General features: G+C 53.1%; 1 protein-coding gene across 3 annotated transcripts in view; it reads left to right on the top strand.

Moving 5' to 3' along the window:
• KY (kyphoscoliosis peptidase) overlaps nucleotides 1-13,685 on the top strand; it is a 55,626-nt gene extending 41,941 nt beyond the window's left edge. For all 3 annotated transcript variants that reach the window (XM_021666632.2, XM_012451175.2, XM_012451176.2), the window contains 3 exons: nucleotides 3,194-3,382; nucleotides 4,744-4,934; nucleotides 9,134-13,685. In XM_021666632.2, coding sequence (XP_021522307.2) covers nucleotides 3,194-3,382; nucleotides 4,744-4,934; nucleotides 9,134-10,029 — 1,276 coding nt within the window. In that variant the 3' untranslated portion in view covers nucleotides 10,030-13,685. The remainder of the gene's footprint in view (nucleotides 1-3,193; nucleotides 3,383-4,743; nucleotides 4,935-9,133) is intronic.
• The last annotated feature ends 1,095 nt before the right edge of the window (nucleotides 13,686-14,780 follow it).

Below are 14,780 nucleotides of genomic sequence, written 5' to 3'. Positions count from 1 at the left end.
CCTGTCAGAAAAGAATCAACCCCTGGAGATCATTTAATGCCAACCTTTCTCTCCGCCCATGATGAGCCTGGCAAGATCACCCTTGAGGTGACCATTAGGGCTGGAAGGTGACCTGATATCCTGGCTCAGGGGCCACCACCCCCACTCAGAGCAGTACAGGTGGACATCCCTGCCCCTCACTTCTTCCTCCTCCTTTCCTTTCCAGGGCTGGGGCAGGCTCTCACTGCTGCTTCCCACTTGGTTCTTAAGATCTTCCCTCCACTTCAACCCCTTGAGGGCAGGATGTCCCCCTGAGCACACAGCCTAGGACATGGCTTCTCCCAGGAGGACACTGATTGCCCACTCTGATTTACTCCACCACCTGGAGGCTGCACAGATGGTAGATTCCTCTCCTTCCTTCCTTGACTCCAGGTGGCTCTGAGCAGAGGACAAGCATCAGTAGGCAGCATGTCTAGAGGTCCACGGCTCCCCTAAATCAGTTCACCTTAATGCAAAACGAGCCATTCTCCAAGCCCCATTGTTCCCAGGACTACCCTTATCCCTCCATATCATCCTAGAAAGTGATATGCACAGACGTTCTAGGCTGGAATGAAAGTAATTTCCTGAAGAATATAATTTAAGTAGTATTTATGGCTTTTTTTTTTCCAATTCTCAAAGTAACACATAATCATTAAAATTTAGAAAATATAGAGAAGTTTCAAGGAAAAAATTAAAATCACCTATAATCTCATTCCCAAGAGATCAGGTGCTTTCTGTGCCATCTCTCCCCTCTCCCTCCCTGCCCCTCCTTCTCTGTGCATGCAGGGACCACACACACACACACACACACACACACACACACACACACACACACAGCATCGGCGTGACATCGCACTGACTGGAGAGATTGACATACTCTTGTCAGTTCACATCGTGTCAGGAGCACTGCTTGGCTCACTAAATATTTTTCACATTTCTTCTCACCCAGTCTCTGAGTAGATGGGGCCCCACCTTCTATCGAAGGCCTATCCCACCCCTACACCTCCACCTATCCCTCTGGCCTTACTTTCCACTGGTCCCTCTCTGCTAGCTGTTACCTCTCAGACTATAAACACATTCAAACTTCCTCACCCTGAGAACAACACCTCAGCCCTGCATCCCTCCAGCACTGCCCACCACCCTCCGCTCTCTGCACTGCAGAGAAATGAGGTACAGGCCCCTCCAGGTATGCAGGAAGCACCTTCTCCCCTTCCTTCCACGGTCTCCTCAGCTACTGCCTTCTGCCCTGGAGTGGCTTATGGCCTTTGCCAGCAGAAAATCACGACACCGGGATCTAGTTTCTCTTGCAGTCTGTCCCCATGCCCCCAAGTACTCCCAGAAGCCTTTCCACAGAGCCCAGCTGGCATGTTCTCATGGGATTCCTTAGAGGGCTTAGGAGGCCTGAACCTCCTTTTGTGAAGCAGCAGGCAGAAGGATGGGGGCTGGAAAACTTCCAAGCCCCTAAAGAACCTCAGCACTAGTGGCCCAGACTTTCCACAGGTGAGCAGAGGTTAAGGCAGACATGATAACACGTCATCACTGCATGTGTGTGAAGGAACACTGATGGCAGGGAAAGTAGACTCTGTTAACCCTCAGGACATCACATTTGATCCCAGTGACTCTCAGCAAGTGATATGTAAGCATAGATCAGTAATATTTAATCCAGCATTTTGCTAATTTTAAGTTACATGTTCATTTTCATAGGGAAAATTCCCCCCATTCCTATAGTAGATGTGTGGCCATTTCACCCCATTACCCTGGGAGGCTCCATAGCCCTCTTGTTTAGAGCAACTGAGCTGCAGCCCTGGTCTGTGGAAGGGCCCAGCCCCCACGGGCCCATCTCACTGAAACAGGCCCCACCGACACCCTGGATTGCGGACTCAGCTCAGCTGAGCAGAGCACAGGGTCAGCACCAAGCTGGGGACTGGGCAGCTTGTGTGGTGCTCAAAGGAGCTGCATCAATGGGGCATCAGGCACATCCTACAGGCTTCACAGGCTGTGTGTCCATGACACCAGTTTCCCATGAGTACAAGGAATAAATGTCTTAAAGAAGGGGAACCTTTTTCTAATTTACACAAAGGCCCTAGAAGGTCAGACTAGCAGTGAAATTGCCTGCACAGTCCATCCCCTTGGCTGTCCTCAGGGGAGCAGGGCTGCTGAGGAGCAAGACCAGCAGGCCATGAAAGGACAACCAGGGGTCTTGCTTTGGCCTTGAGCTGGTCCCCACAGCCCGGGCCTGAGCCTCAGGATTTTAGCTCCAAATGTCTAGTTTTATGTGGTCCCCAAAGGTGACCCATGCCCATCTTCCCATCCAGGTTCCCAGAAAGCGGTGCCAGCTCTACTGTGAGCAGTGGGGGAGCAGAATGTCAAAAAGACCCCAAAGTGCAGGTTGACTGGTCAGCATTTCCATTCCCTGAGGACAGTACCATGGCCAGGGCAGCCAGTCAGCAAATGACGACCTTAATGCACCATGATGGCTCTTGCACCATGTTCACGAAGGACAGACCCGCCAATCAGACCTGAGCAATCTGGCAGCTGGACAGTCCTCCCTGGGCCAGGGCTGGAGACACCCACTTGCCTGCCCCTGGGTTCCCATGCAGGCATCCTTGGGAGGAAGTATCGGGGAGTAGAGCCTGGCTTCTGCACCCTCACGACCAGCAACCCCCACCCCCGACATCTCACCCATGTCACGAGACCCATCTCTTCAGTCACATGTCTAGAAGTGCCCTGGTTCTCCCAGCAGCTGTGCTCACCCCATATATGCAAGTTTTGTTCCAGGAACATTGTCATTTCCCCAGCTCCCATTTTCTTGAGGCCAGCCTCATGCTTGCCCCCATTTTTTCCTCCTGCAAGGGCTGCTTGAGCAGCGTGTCAAGCAGGCTCTAGGGATGAACATTTCAGAAGTGACCTGAATGGTCGTGGTCTCAGGGGAGGAGCAGACAGCGGAGACTGCAGCCAGCCTGTACCAGCAGGACCAGCCAGCACTGCATCTCCCTGTCCCCCACGCCCAGAGATAAAAGCCCTCAAGCTGTTTATATGTGAGTGCAAGAAGCAGGAAAAGGGAAGGACAGGGAGGACTGACGGGCAGCAAACATGCCTGATCCTCAGACCACGGACAGACTGGGGGGTGAGCCGCCGCGGAATCCCCCTCTCAGGCCCCCTGTCCCGCCCCCAGGATCGCTGGAGTGCAGTGTATGACTGTACCTGGCTACTCCAAGGGCTTCGGCTACCGGACAGGGCAGAGCTTCTCCGGGGAGTTTGACCATGCCTGGAATGCCGTGTACCTCGAGGGAAGATGGCACCTGGTGGACAGCACCTGGGGCAGCGGCCTGGTGGACACCACCACCTCCAAATTCACCTTCCTGTAAGTACTTGTCTCCGTACTGCTGGGCGTCTGGCAGGTGGAAGTGGAGGAGGCGTTGGGTTGCATGAAGCAGCAGGTGGAGAAGACCAAGTGGGAGGGGAAGGAGAGCCAGGAGGCCCCGTACGCCCACCCCTCCTGGGCTCTGAAGTGGGCTGGCTCCAGGCCAATTGTGAGGGCCAAGACCCTTTTGTCACCTCACCCTCCACTGACAAACTCCCCTCTCCTACTCCTTATAGCTCCCTCCACCAAAGCACTGAAAGCCTACAGCGTTTGCCCCAGGCCACAGGTGAGGAAAGGCAGGGCTAACAGCCTTCCTTAATTGTTGGCAGGTTTCCTTCCAGACTTTGGCCATTGACCTCATTACTAGGCACAAATGCCAGAATGTTCTCTTACTGCTTTGTCCAGACACCAGGCTCCTTCTCCTCTCTGGTCTGAGTGAGGCTGTATCACATTTCTGAGGAAAGGGCTGTGGTTTTTTGGAAAGGGGTGCTATTGGTGGTGCAGGGGCACTGTGAGGCACAGTGGGCCAGGGCAGCTGGGGTGCAGGGGACTGGAGCATTTCTGTCCTCTGGGGCTCTGGCCAACCCTGGCCTTAACCTAAGGCTACATACAATATTCTTCACGGATCATGATGTCTATCAGCAGCTCAGATCCCTTTTTATCTTTTTATTCAGAAAAATGAGTGTGCTCTCTCTGATTTGCAGCTTAAATCTTGACACTCCCACACATGAGACAAATACAAGCCATGTGCACACACATCCCACACGCAGGGCTCGCGTACTCACAGATACCCTCTTTACCTCCGTTATTCTCAACACTGCTCCTCTCAGGCAGAGCAAAGCCTCCCCCATCTCAGGAAGAGTCTCCCTGTTCTTCTCTCCATCTGTATTACTGACCTCCGGAGAGCCAACACTCCAGTCGGCCCTGGAGAGCCACAGAAGGTCCCACCAGCACAGCTGCACAGCAGAGCAACAAGCTGGGGTAGATGGAGGCAGTGAGTTCAAGCACTCTGTCTCCCTGCCTTCCCCCACCCCCACTGCCTGCTATGCAGGCTATGCCTTTGCCCTCTTCAAAGTTCTGATTGTCTTTGAGCATGAGGGAGTCAGTTTCCCCCATGACAAGCTAGGGCCCTGAGAGCAGGCCACAGATGCAGGCTGTGACCTTTCCTTAGAAGGGAAGACCCTGCCTTGGCTCCAATTTCTGGAAGCATCCACCGAGGAGGAGTCTCCAGTGCCCATGTCAGGGTTGGAGATGGTGCATCTTCCCATCCAGGGTGTCAACAGGACTGCTCCGGTGGGTGTGTTGGGCCCCGGCCTCCCCTGCATGGAGCTGGCTGCTAACCAGCTTGTCCTCTGCTCCAGCTACAATGAGTTCTACTTCCTCACCCACCCTGCACTATTCATTGAGGACCACTTCCCAGACAACAAGAACTGGCAGCTGCTAAAACCTCCTCAATCTCTGAGGCAGTTTGAGAACAACATGTACCACAAGAGTGAATTCTACAACAAAGGGATGCTGAGTGCCCATCCGGAGACCCCCATGATCAGAACAGGTGAGCCTGGAGCAGGTGCTGTTGTGCTAGCAGCAGGGATGGAGCATTTTGCACTGTCCTCCAGCACCCCACCTGAGACCGCGCTTTTGGGGTGTGCCTTCCAGGAGCATGGCCTGTGAGCTGAACACAAAGCCCGTGTGTGTGCATGTGGATGTGTGGGGGCTACTGAGGCAGCTCAGGCCATCAGGGCAAGGAAGGGACATAGGCCACATCAACAGGGACAGAAACAAGCTAGGGTAGATGGAGGCAGTGAGTTCAAGCGCTCTGTCTCCCTGCCTTCCCCTGCCCCCACTGCCTGGCCTGCAGGCTATGTCTTTGCCCCCTTCAAACTTGGTTTGTACTCAAACTAGCATAAACCAAGAAGGGGATGTGTCGGAAGGCTGAAGGTTTCCTAGCACCTGAGGGCTGGACACACAGCCTGGCCTGTCACAGGAGCCAGGGCTAGATGGTTCCTAGCTGGGTGGGTCTCTCTCAGCTCATATAGCAGGGAAATGGACTGCCTCGCCCCGACTACACACAGCCTCAGGAGCTCAGGTGCCCAAAGCTACTGGCCTGCTGTGTTCTCCCCAACTCCTGCTGGAGAGAATGCATGGCCTCAGCAGAGTTGGCATCTGGGTGTTGGTGGTCCAACACCCAGGTCAGGGAGCAGCAGGGGTCTCCCAGAACAGGTAGGGGCAGTCCCACCCAAGACAGGTGGTTGGGGCAGGCTTCCTTAAGGAGGTGGCCACTGAGCTGGGTCTTGGGAGAGGGGAACAGACATAGTAGCTAGACAGAGGTGGACATGTTCTAGGCAGCAGAGGAGAGGAGGGGACACAGTAGGCCCCCAACCTCCACACTCAGGCACCACTAGATGAGGGCTAGGCTCCAGCAGCTCTGCATGGCCAGCTCAGTATCCCTCCCTTCTGGAGGCAGGACCCAGCCATTTCCAGCCCACTCCCCTGGGGCTGGGCAGTGTAAGATGTGCAGCTTAGCCATCTCCAATGGCTGGACTGGGCTGACATTTGCTCCCCAAACCCTCACCATGGAGCCATAGCAGCTGAGTATGTTTGCACCCTCTGAGGCATACAGGGGCTAACTTGGGGGCCAGAACTGGTCACAAAAGAGCAGGGCCTTCTCTGGAAGATTATCTTATGCCTCTCCAAGGCCTTGGCACCTGGTCCAGTGCTGGGCACACAGCCTGGGCACACTGCAGAGCCCCGTTAAGTCTGGTCAACCCAGCCTCCCACACCTCAGCAAAGGACTGCCCGGCAGCACTGCCTCTGCCACTGGGGCCTCCATCTGCCCAGGACAGGAGGCCTGAGCTCACACTGACTATTAGCACGAGGTGCCTGTGGGTGGGCCGAGAGCCCCTGGGGAACTCCAACCCACACTGCAGGGCAAGGGGGCAGGCAGGAGCACAGATGTCCTCAAGTTAGTTCCAACTGCCTTGTCCCTTCCACCACACAGTGGCTTCCTTTGCCAGGTTGCTGAGCTCTTACATACTCTCCCAACTCCAAATACCTGGCAGCTCCCGCAGCCAAAATAACAGCAGGAAGTTGCTCACTTTGCGAATCTGTTTCCTGCACTTACAACAGATGGAGGGCTCGTTCAATGTATCACAGGCCATTGAACCACGGGAAAGAACTGACCAGGCCAAAGCAACACCAAGCTAATGTCACTGAGTGGAGTTTGCCTTTTTAAGAGACATAAAAATATAAACACCAGATTCCTTAACTTAGAGAAATCTAAATCTAAATATGATTCCATACATCTGATACATATTTACAGAGTATTTCGTTGTGGTAGGTAGTTATGTTAAGAGTGGGGATGGGAAGGAAGCAATATAGGGAAACTGAGGTGGGCAGAAAGGAAGAGAAGGAAGAAGGCACCTTGATGGATGGGGGGATGGAAAGCTGCCGGGCTCCAGGAGAGCACCACAACAGGAAAGGGGAGGAGGAGGAGACAGGGAGGAATAGAAGGGCCCTGTGCTTCCACAGGGGTCTGCGGGGGTGGCCAGTCCTTTATTTCAAGTCTTCCCCATCATTAAACACACTTTTGTCAAGATCCCTCTGGGTGAGGCACCGCTACCAGCCACTAAAGCCTGGCAGGAAATGAAACAGGCTAGCCCCTTTGCCACAGAGCTCACAGCCCAGCAAGGAGTTCAGACACTACACAAAGATGCCCATGGATGAACTGCAGCAGTGGAACATTCTCCGAAGGAGAGCCAGGGCTAGGAGAGAGGCTGCCAAGGAACTCAGCCTCAGCTGAGGGGTCTGGGTGGGCTTTTTTGCCTTCAGGACATTTCCACCTTATCCAGGTTTGGGGGAAGTGGTGGGGAGAGAGGAGCAGGAGGGAGGACCCCGAGGCATGAAGGGGTGCGGCCTTGGAGGACCTGAGAGAGTGCTTGATGCTGGGAGGCAGGAAGAGACAGGCTTCTCCATGGGTCTCCAGCTTGAGGGGTCTGACATGAGCCCAGGAGAGCCAGGTGGATGTTTTCAAGGGAGCCCTGAGACTGCTGCATGGGGTGCTGGGTGGTGCTCCACAATAGAAGGTGAATCGCAGGAGGATCTGGGCCTCACTGTGCAGGAAAGACTCAGTTATGAGATGAAACAGGACAGGGGTCATGAGCAGTGAGGAGCTGAGGTAGCTTCTGCCCACGGAGCTGGTTCACAAGAGAGGGGAGAGGAAGGTTTTCACCAAGAGGGGATAACAAGTCTGTTGATGTTGGTCACTTTCCTTTGGAGGTTACTGCAGGACAGATGTGGCATGCAGTGGCTAAAGGCAGTAGAGAAAACATGTAGACAAAGAAAATAGCACTAAAGCACAAAGAGTCACAATTTCAGTGTAACAGAAAGGGAAGCGATGGCATTGGAGTTAAGCAGTGCTCAGAGGGTGAGATGAGGGCCAGGCCTCAAAGAGTGGGGGTCGCAGAGGGAGGAGAGAACTTGCGGGAAGGCGTGGAGGCCAGCAGCCTGGGTCCTCCAAGGTCTGAGAAGCCTCATTATAGGAAGTAACTGGAGTGCCGGAGAGCTGACAGGCAGAGAGGAAACAGAGGCAGTGGGGGATGTGTGGGAGTGAGAGGCAGGTGAGGAGTGGGCAGCATCTGAGAGGGCTGGGACAGCTTTTGAGGTGGAGCAGCCGTGAAGAAGGTAGAGAGGCTGTCTAAGCGGCCACCCCGACATGCTGGCCCATGTGGGCTTCTCCCATTCCTGAAGTGGGAGTTGACATGGAGTGCAGATTCAGTCTATTCAGGCCTCTGTCCTAGAGCCCAGGCACAGTGTTCTGCCTCCCCACCAAGATCCCAGACTAGGAGAAAGTTGCTCATGACATGGATCAGACAGCCTCTGTCCTTCCTTTGCACTCATCTGTGAACAAGGCTGGGGAGGTTACTGGAGCTAGGGGCAGATGACCAACTTCTGAGAGAAGCAAGGCCAGGCTCTAAGAGAAGCCACTGCCCCTCCCTATAGCCCTGGGAAGGGCTATAGTAAGTTCTCATGGGCTGCAAAGACTGGAGAACTGACCACCTGTTCCTGAAAATCAATGACCAGGACAGATGAAGATGAAACCACAGGGCAAGGGGAGAGATGGCGGGTGGGGATGGGGGGGTTGCAAAAGACCCTCCTGTACACACACTGACTCTTCAGGACCCATTCCTGAAACATGGCTAAGACACACCTATGTAAGAATCATGGGGGTAAGGAGGGCTCAGAGAACTGCCCTGCCCCAACCTCCTGTGCACAGTCTCAAGGAGTGAAGCCATTCTCTCTAGGCTTAAGGACAATGTGTTGACATGACACAGATGCTGGAGGGAGCAAGGTGAAAGCTAGACCTGAGACTTGGAGGAGATAGTGCCCCTCCTCCCCCATGACCCTCTCTGGACACAGGCAACCTTTATCTAATGTGAATCAGATGGGCAGGATGCACACGTACAGCTGGGGGCTAATTTTTCTAGAGGCCCCTCAACTTTCATTTCTCTCAAAGAAAACCACCTGAAGGGAATAGGGACCCTTCCAGAGGTATGCTGCTGCTGGCTGATGCCATGCTCAGTGATGTCATACTGGTTCCTTAAAATGGATTGTGGTGAAAGTATTTACACCACAGAAGTGGGTAAGCACTGTAAGTCAGGACGTTTTTCTCCCAGGGAGACAGTTGTGAAACATTTACCAGTATATCAGCACATGCTAGACCCATCTCTCCTGACCCCGACTTTCTCTCCACAGTGAACGGGAAGGCCACGGTCACCATTGAGAGCTGTGCCCCGACGCTGTTCATGTTCATGCTCAACGGCAAGCAGGAGCATGGGCTGCTGAGCCTCAGGAAGAACGGGATGAAGCTGGAGGTGTACCCTCCAACCATGGGCACTCACAAGCTGCAGATCTTCGCCAAGGGCAACTCCGACATCTACAGCTCAGTGCTGGAGTACACGCTCAAGTGCAACTATGTGGACATGGGTGTCCGGCTGCCCGCTGAGCTTCACCAGCCCGTGGGCCCCAGCTGGTTCTCGGAGCAGATGGGCATCATGAAGCCCTCCCACCCTGACCCTATCATCCACACCAGCGATGGGCGCTGCTCCATCAGCTTCAGCGTGGAGGAGGGCATCAGCGTCCTGGCTTCCCTCCATGGGGATGATGGCCCCATCAATGAGGAGACACAGCGGCGCTACATCTTCCAGCTGCACTGGGAGAAGCGGATCGAGCTAAAAGTCCAGCTGCCCCATGCCGGCAAGTTTGCCCTCAAGATCTTTGTCAAGAAGAGGCAGGAACCAGGGAACTACATCTTCGTCTTCAATTACCTCCTATGCTGTGCCAACACCAAGGTGAACTGGCCCATGTTCCCTGAGAGCTTTGGCAACTGGGGGCAGGACAATGAGCTGCTGGAGCCTCTGTCTGGTGTGCTTCCTGCCAACCGGCACATCCCATTCAAATTGAAGCTGCACGGTATTGCCAAAGTCCTGGTAAAGGGGCAGGACACATGGCCCCTGACCCTGAACCATGAGGGCTACTGGGAGGGCAGCTGCAGCACAGCTGGCTGCCAGGAAGTCTATGTCATGGTGCTAGAGAATGCCAACCACAGCTTCTACTCCTACATCCTGAAATACAAAGTGAATGCCCAGTGAGGCCTGTGCCCCTGTCTTCCCATCCCAAAGGGCCAAGGCCAGACCTCCCCAGGGAGGGCTCAAGGGAAGTGCAGGGAGCCCTGGACACCACTGAGTCTGCATGAAATCCCTTCTAGGCCTCTGCCTCAGTCTCCCTCCTCTGCCACAGGAGCTGTGATCTTTGTGTTCTGAAGCCTTCACTCAGTTGTGGCTGTGACCGAGGGGACAGAAGCAGTGGCTCTTTAGAAGAAAAAGGTGCTATGTAAATCCAAGGTATTGTAAACTGTACACCCGCATCCAGATGCCCCTTCTCATAGAGTGCCGCTGCTGCTGCTGTTGTCAGGCTGATGTGGGAAAGCAGGGATATTGCCCAGGCTGACAGCTTTTCCCATGATGCTTCAAGAATTTTCCTCCATGTCCCAGGGGACCTGATTTGCAAGACTGAGTTGTCCTTGAAACACAGAGTCCCTTTCCAGCAACATCACAGTGCCTCTCCACAGCTCTGGCCCCCAGGGGATATTGGACTATCTTCTCCTCCCAGACCTGATCATCTTCTGCATCCCACTGCCTCTTCATTAGCTACTTCTTGTTCTTCAAGAGCCCTAGAAAAAGGGTGTGGTAAGGAAGCTAGCCGACCCACAACTGGCTGGAGGCTGATGGCCTCCACAGTCCCTAAGTATAGTCAGGAATATGACAACCAGAAAGTTGTGAGGAGACTCCAAAGTAAAGAGCAGGCCATGCCCACTGTGGGTGTCCGGGTGGGAGGGACAGCCTGGGTCTGAGGGTGGAAGACCTCCGGCTCTGCTCTGAAAGGAGTGTGCAGGGCAGTCAGTTCAGTCTAAGGCCTGGAGGGCACTCCCAGAGCCTGGGCCTCAGGCCCCTGCCGAGCCTCCACAGGGAGCCTCCAGAGGCAGCCAGGCCCTTCGGGAGCCTTGCGGATAGCCCTGAATAAGGACCGGGCACAGATCAGGTGGGTAGCACAGTGTGGCAGTGCCGAGGAGACTCACATCTTAGCAGGGCTCTGCCTGCCCCCAGCGTCTCTACCAGCAAAGCCAGGCTGGGAAGACCTCCAGCTGCATGGGAGCACCTTTTGTGCTTGTCTCAGAGAAAATGTCCTATCCCATCTCCTTTCCTCCCTTCTCTGAGAAGACACCCCGCTCCAGTCTCACGTTGCATGGGGACAGCTCAAGTCCCCTTGCTTGCTCAGACCCGGCCCAAGAAGCCTCAGCTGCCCAGCTGGCCCTCAGCAGCGCCTCGGGCTGGTGTTGCCATGGCAACGGAGGAACGGCTGGCTTCATTGAGGGCAGCTGAAAGGGAAAGGCGAGAGAGGCCCTGCCTGGCCACTGCAGCACCATCTTGGCACACAGACATGCTCCCTGCCGAACTCCCAGCTTCTCCAGCTCCATGGCCCCTGCCTGTCTCGGTGCCCCCCAACCCCTGAGAGCTGGCACTGCCTGGCACCTCTCCCCACTGAACCTCCACAGGCCTCCAGGCTCAACTACAGCCAGGGCCAGCTGGGACTCTCAAGGCTTCCTCTGTTGCATTCAGCCTCATATCTCTATATCCAACAAACGCTCACAGAGTGCTTTGGTAAGTGCCAAATCTTGGGCTACAGAGGTGAACCAAGGGGGCCTGGCCCCTGCCATCTGGAACACAGGGAGAGAAAACTGCCAGGGAGCAGCAGATTCCCCTGCCCAGTCCTGACTGATGATGCAGGCTCCGGACACTTCTGTTCATCGTCCCCTGGGATCCCTTCCCCAAAAGTCCCCACTGCCACCCAGCAGGAACCTAGCCCAGGGCCAGCTCACAAGGGTGCCCATCATCTAATAGGCCAGGGGCCTCCAGCATGAGGGGTGCCTCCCCTGGAGAGGCTGAACTGCCCTGGCCTGTCCTGCGCCCTCCACAGTCTCTGCCACCGAGGCCACCCAGCCAGCCTCGTGTCACTCACACCTGAAAAATGCACAAAGACCCCAGAGACATAACAGCTATGCACCACCACAGGGAAACAAGGACAGTCTTACACCCTGAAAACAGCCTTTTTTGCACACCTTTGATTTTATGGGCTGAAAGAAATGTGTTTGTTTCATCAAAATAATAAGTGCCTTCGATGGCGCACGTCATTCACTGGACCCCACGCTGGCTGCCTCGCCTAGTCCTGCTCTGCTGGAGACCTTTTAATAAAAGATATACCTTTTGATATGCAGTATAATTAATCAGTACATCCTGGAGTATGCAGAGAATGCCACCCAGCAAAATAGGAGCTGTCCCCAGCACCAGAGAGGGAAGGCCCCGCCTCTCAAAGCACTGCAGGGCATCGGCAAGCCCCTCCCTCCCATTTAACCAGGCACCCCGTTTGCAAAGACAGCTGTAGGCGCAGTCAGAAAATCACCTGCATTTCTTTCCACTGAAGTAAAAATACATGAAAAGAAATCTAATCTTCATGAATTTTTACACGCATGCTGCTCAGGGTAGACATTCGGAGTTGCATTTTGAAGGCTTTTCTTCAAATCCCCATCTTTGTTTCCCGGGCGACGAGTACCAGTCACCGGCGGAAGGGCACGGGCGCCCCCAGGTGTCCAAAATGCGGAGCTGCCGGCGCTGCACACCGCGAGGCTGATCTATCACCAGGCTTTTTAGGGAGAACTTGAAAATGCTGTGGAGGTGTTTATGTTAAAATCACTAGGTGTTTGCTCGTGGCTTCTCAGCACTTCCTCACGTGTACACAGAGGACATCTCTGTCACGCACAAGCTGTGAGGGCATCCTGGGGGACAACCTGGTGTGTTGAAAAGACAAAGGATGTGATGGGACTGTTTTGCCTGGAAATCACTTCTTGAAACAGAAGCACTGGACATAGGACTGGATGGGGCAGCTTTGACTACACTCATTACTATACCAATGAAGGATTGGAACCTGTCAAACTCAGAGAGCATCTCCTTGCAAGTCCCAGGATGGCAGCCCCCAGGCCACACAGGGCAGAAGGGAACCGAGGCTGGAGGAGTGTGAGCAGAGGCACTGCAACCACAAGTGCAGTTCACTTCTTTTCAGCTTGTTCAGAAGTGCCACCAGCTCAGCTGGACTCCATTTTCAATCTGATTATGATCATTGTGAGTTCCCCATATGTTACATTGTCCTATCAGGACAGCCTCCTCACTCCCTGCTGAGATTAAAAGGAAATAAATAGACTAACTGAAGCATGAAGGATTTCAGCTAGACATAAAGAACTATTTCCTGTTGTTAAGCAGGAGGGACAAGTTGCCAAGAAAGTTTGTGAAATCCTCTTCTCAAAGGACTTGAAAAGGAGAAAAGTTTTCCCAGTGGTCTGAGGTTTTAGATGCCATGTTCACTAGGAGGAGTGGGTTCTCTCCTCTCCAAACCAATTAATTCCTGAGATAGTCTGGTCTGCCTACAGCAAACAGAGGGTTAACGGCATCACTACGTCATTTGCTATTGGCAAAATTTTCAAAGATGGTGTGCCTCTCTAGCCCACCTTGGTTTATCTTAGGTCTATAATTTCTTTTCATTTGGAGTAAGTAGTAGGCAATCGAAAGAGGTGATTACTTCTCATAATGTGTGCATTGAGTTGTGTGGGCCGGTGGCTGTTGAGTGTGCTTTCCCCACGTTGTTGCTGGTGTTGTTTTTCAATAAAATTTATATTCATTTTTATCCAACAATGTAATTATCGATTCATTCTTACCATGGATCTCACAAGGTGGGGAGTGGGGAGAAACAGGAAAAACACTTTCATGTTCAAAGAAAGCCCTAGAAAAAAATCAATGTCCCAGCCAGTTGAATGTGACGGTGAGATGCAAATGGAACGTCAGGCAAATAGCTATTTCACATTAAAGAAAACATAATTAGGTTAGCTCCAGCCACTCTGCCTCACATGCCTTTGAAGAACATGAAGGCACTGTTTCTTTCACTGACTCTTGTTTAACTTGAACATTTTAAAGTCAATCCTAATTTCTTTTTATAGGGGGAGAAAAAAAGGGTACCAAAAACACCTATCAGCCTACTTTTCTTTTATTTTGACTGTATGTAAATATATACTTCTTGATATTCATATACATGCAGAAACTTCCCAGCAGGTCACCTAAGCAGATTATTCATAAATTAGACATTTAGAGAAATACAGAAAATGAAAATCCAGACATTTCTGAGAAGCTGCTGTAACCATGGAGACCATTCTCGTAGCTGTAGTGTGAAGGACAAAAAGAACTTGTGTTCCCAAATCTGGCTTCGTCATGTCTCTCGCTGCTAGATCCACAAAAACGAGGCCCAGCATGCTTCTCCTTAGGAAAGAGACCCGACAGCATATTAAGAGGAAGTCAGAAGAAACAGTCTTCCACACAAAAGAAGGAGTAACTCTTGAGTTATTAGAACCGTCTGAAAATGCCATCCCCAACGCTGGAGTGGATGACCTCCAATGTCCCTTCCAGTCCGGAGAGTTTGTGATGTCGTGTCTCTGTGAACAGATGCTGGCAGGCAGTGGGCCCGGGGTTGTCAGTTATAGAACATCTGAAGGGCCCTGCTGTGGAACATCTGAAGGGCCCTGCTGTGTTAAGAGCCTGCCCCTGGAGCCCCCAGCAGACTGCACTGCTGGCTCCTCTCTTGCCTGAGGGCAAGGGGCTGGAGAAAGCCCAGCAGAGGGACCAAAGGAGAAAAACAACCTCTGACAGGATGTTGGTTCTGTCTGATTTTGCAAGCAGAACTAAAGGAGACTGAAAGTTAACTGGGATGTTTTCTTTGGGGTGTCCCAGAGGCACCTCCGAGT

Source organism: Aotus nancymaae, unplaced genomic scaffold (genome assembly GCF_030222135.1).
Source record: "Aotus nancymaae isolate 86718 unplaced genomic scaffold, 86718_ANA_hifiasm-v0.15.2.pri h1tg000019l, whole genome shotgun sequence".
NCBI classification, from domain to species: domain Eukaryota; kingdom Metazoa; phylum Chordata; class Mammalia; order Primates; family Aotidae; genus Aotus; species Aotus nancymaae.
Note: the sequence above shows the minus strand (reverse complement) of the source record. Positions and strands in the feature narration are given on the sequence as shown.